The sequence below is a fragment of the Antrostomus carolinensis genome, unplaced genomic scaffold (genome assembly GCF_000700745.2).
Source record: "Antrostomus carolinensis isolate BGI_N321 unplaced genomic scaffold, ASM70074v2 scaffold18490, whole genome shotgun sequence".
In the NCBI taxonomy this organism is placed as follows: domain Eukaryota; kingdom Metazoa; phylum Chordata; class Aves; order Caprimulgiformes; family Caprimulgidae; genus Antrostomus; species Antrostomus carolinensis.
In genome coordinates, this window is record NW_010289296.1 from 9,266 (window position 1) to 11,706 (window position 2,441).

The 2,441-nt window shown below is 47.6% G+C and overlaps 1 protein-coding gene across 1 annotated transcript in view; it reads right to left on the minus strand.

Annotated features, from left to right (window-relative positions):
- Positions 1 to 1,998, minus strand: part of LOC104526500 (lysosome associated membrane protein 3) — a 10,068-nt gene extending 8,070 nt beyond the window's left edge. The window contains 1 exon segment of the mRNA XM_010169963.1: positions 1,953 to 1,998. Within this exon segment, the coding sequence (XP_010168265.1) occupies positions 1,953 to 1,998 (46 nt within the window).
- Positions 1,999 to 2,441: the final 443 nt, after the last annotated feature.

Sequence of the window (2,441 nt, forward strand, 5' to 3'; positions counted from 1 at the left end):
ACCTGTTGGCTTGGGTCATCTTCTCAGAAGGTATTTGGCCACAAGCTGCCAGGGATGGGTAACTCTCCAGTTGCACCTAATGGTCTTGGCTCTCCTTGGGTGGCTGCTGGAGGTAGTTCAGTAGCTCTGCTGTGCAAAGGCACATGTGGGCCCATGGGGTGCCTGACCTACCCTCCAACTACAGCCTGGAAGGCTTCACCACGGCTCCCTCAGCATTGCATCATTGCATCTCAGGAGCCTGGTACAGCTCAGCAAAGGAGCCGCCTGCACCACAACCCTTTTCACAGCTCTGCCAGCAAAAGGGGCCACAGAACAACCAAGAATTGCAGCTCTGCATCCCCCTGTTAGTCTCCTTTCCTTTTTTTTTTTTCTTTGAATATAGCTCAAAACTTCATACCACTAACATTTTGCTTGAGGGATGTGTGCTCCCTGCAGTGCATCTTCCTGGAGCAAGCAGCTGCAATCCCCTCGTCTCACCTCAGCTTCAAAGTTGTGTGTTACAAACGCCGAGGGCTGCGTTTCTGCCCAGCAAACCTCCACAAACGCAACGTCGCAGAACAAAACTCTCAGAATAGGATTGGGGCAGGTCTCAGATATTCACTGTTCCCAGTCTGGGTCTGGAGCCCCTGTTTTCATGCTTTGGTGACAAGTTTCAGTCAAAGGAAGGTCACTAATCTGCTCCCAGGTGTTATGGTGGGAAGTGGAGTGCTCAGTGCCTTGATCTGGCTGTGACATTTCTCAGCCTGCTGTCCTCTAATGGGGTAGGTGAAAAAACTCTTGCTGAGGACTTTTTCCCCCTTCTTGTCTAACCACACACTCATGCTGCTCAGCCACCCAGCACGTTTGTTCTGCTTTATGCTGCCCAGAAGAAATGCTCGTGTTTAGCTGACTGATTTTGTGTTGACACAAAAACCTGACCCAGCTCCTACAACCACTCAAAACACTGTTCCTGGCTCTGGCTGCTTTGGTTTGAGTCTTTGAGGAACTGGAAAAGCACTGAGATTTTCTGAGAGGTTTCCCTTCAACACAGGAGCAGTTTCTTAAACCTCCAACCCATCAGATCTTTATCCCTTAAACTCTGATTATGTTTAATTCCCTCTCTGCACAGAAAGACTTGACTTCATGGCATTAATAAAACATCATAACAAATTATTTAAGGAATGATAAAAAAATGCTTGTGGCTGAGTCCCTGGGCTGTTTCCCTGCTCATCGTGCTGGGAGGGGGACAGGGGTTGTTATTTGTGTGGCCCCTGTGTGCCCACACTGCAGAACACACAGCACCCCACCAGCGAGCTCAATCCTTTCACCGTTACACAGGTTAAATCAGGCTCTGTCCTTCCTCACCTGGCAGATTTTGGACTGCTGCAGGTGTTGAGGGAGACTTAACATGCTGGGACACATCCGTGACCAGGCTGGCTTCTCAGATTTTCACAGAGCAGCGTTAAGGATTGAACAGTGATTTTGATGTGCTTTGTCATTGAGATGAGCCCCAGCCTGCCTGCTCCGAGCCCCCCACCTCACTCTTGCTTTCCTGATCACGCTCTGCATCTTGCAATGCAGACAAATGAATGTCTCTAGCAACTCTTCCTTAGGTTTTTTCCTCCTTGTCTCACTCAGGGCTCTCAGTCAGTTCTATTGGTCTGGAAATTATTTCTAATTAAGAAAAGCAAGCCCAAAAAAGCTATTTTGAGCTGAATCCATCACAATATCAGGGCTTATGTCACCACAGAGTGCAAGGGAAAATACACAGGAAAACAACAGACTAAGTCTATACCAGTTACAATTAAATGTAGTTAAAGTTATTTCTTAGCAGTGGGACTTTACTAAAAACACCCTCAGTGCTAGCAACAAAACTATTGAAAGTTTTCAGTCTGTTAGGTCCTGTCCTGACTGCAAGGAAATGAAATTAGCATAGTCTATCCCATTTTTCTGATGGAAATGATGTTACTCACCATAGGCGAAGGTTAGCAAGATGAACCGCCGTGCGCTCCTCCCCATGGCCAGCACAGCTGCAGGTTTGAGAGATGCTGCTTCTCACAGTGGAGCGGGTGGAAAGGAAATCAAGATTTCCTGGGGACTGAAAAGTTTCACTTGATGCAGGGAGTGCTCAGTCACATGGCTGGAAAGGAGGTGGAGAGAGAGAGGGAAACCGATGCTTCTCGTCTGTAAACTATCACAGAAGGAAATAAACGATGGTTAGTAAAGAAAGTGAAAACAGAAAGGGTTGCTGGGCTAACTGGGGGGAGGACAGGCTCTCTCCCTGCAAGGCCACATAAAGCTTCATGCATCTCTCTCTAGTTGTGGTAACCTGGTGCAGACTGCGGCTGTACCCCAGTGGAGGGTTACAACCCGTACATCAGAACTTTCCCCGTGTTCTTTTAAAAAGTACTTTTTTTAGGGCTAAATTTCTTTCATGTTAAGGCACAGAAGGGAGAGGTGTG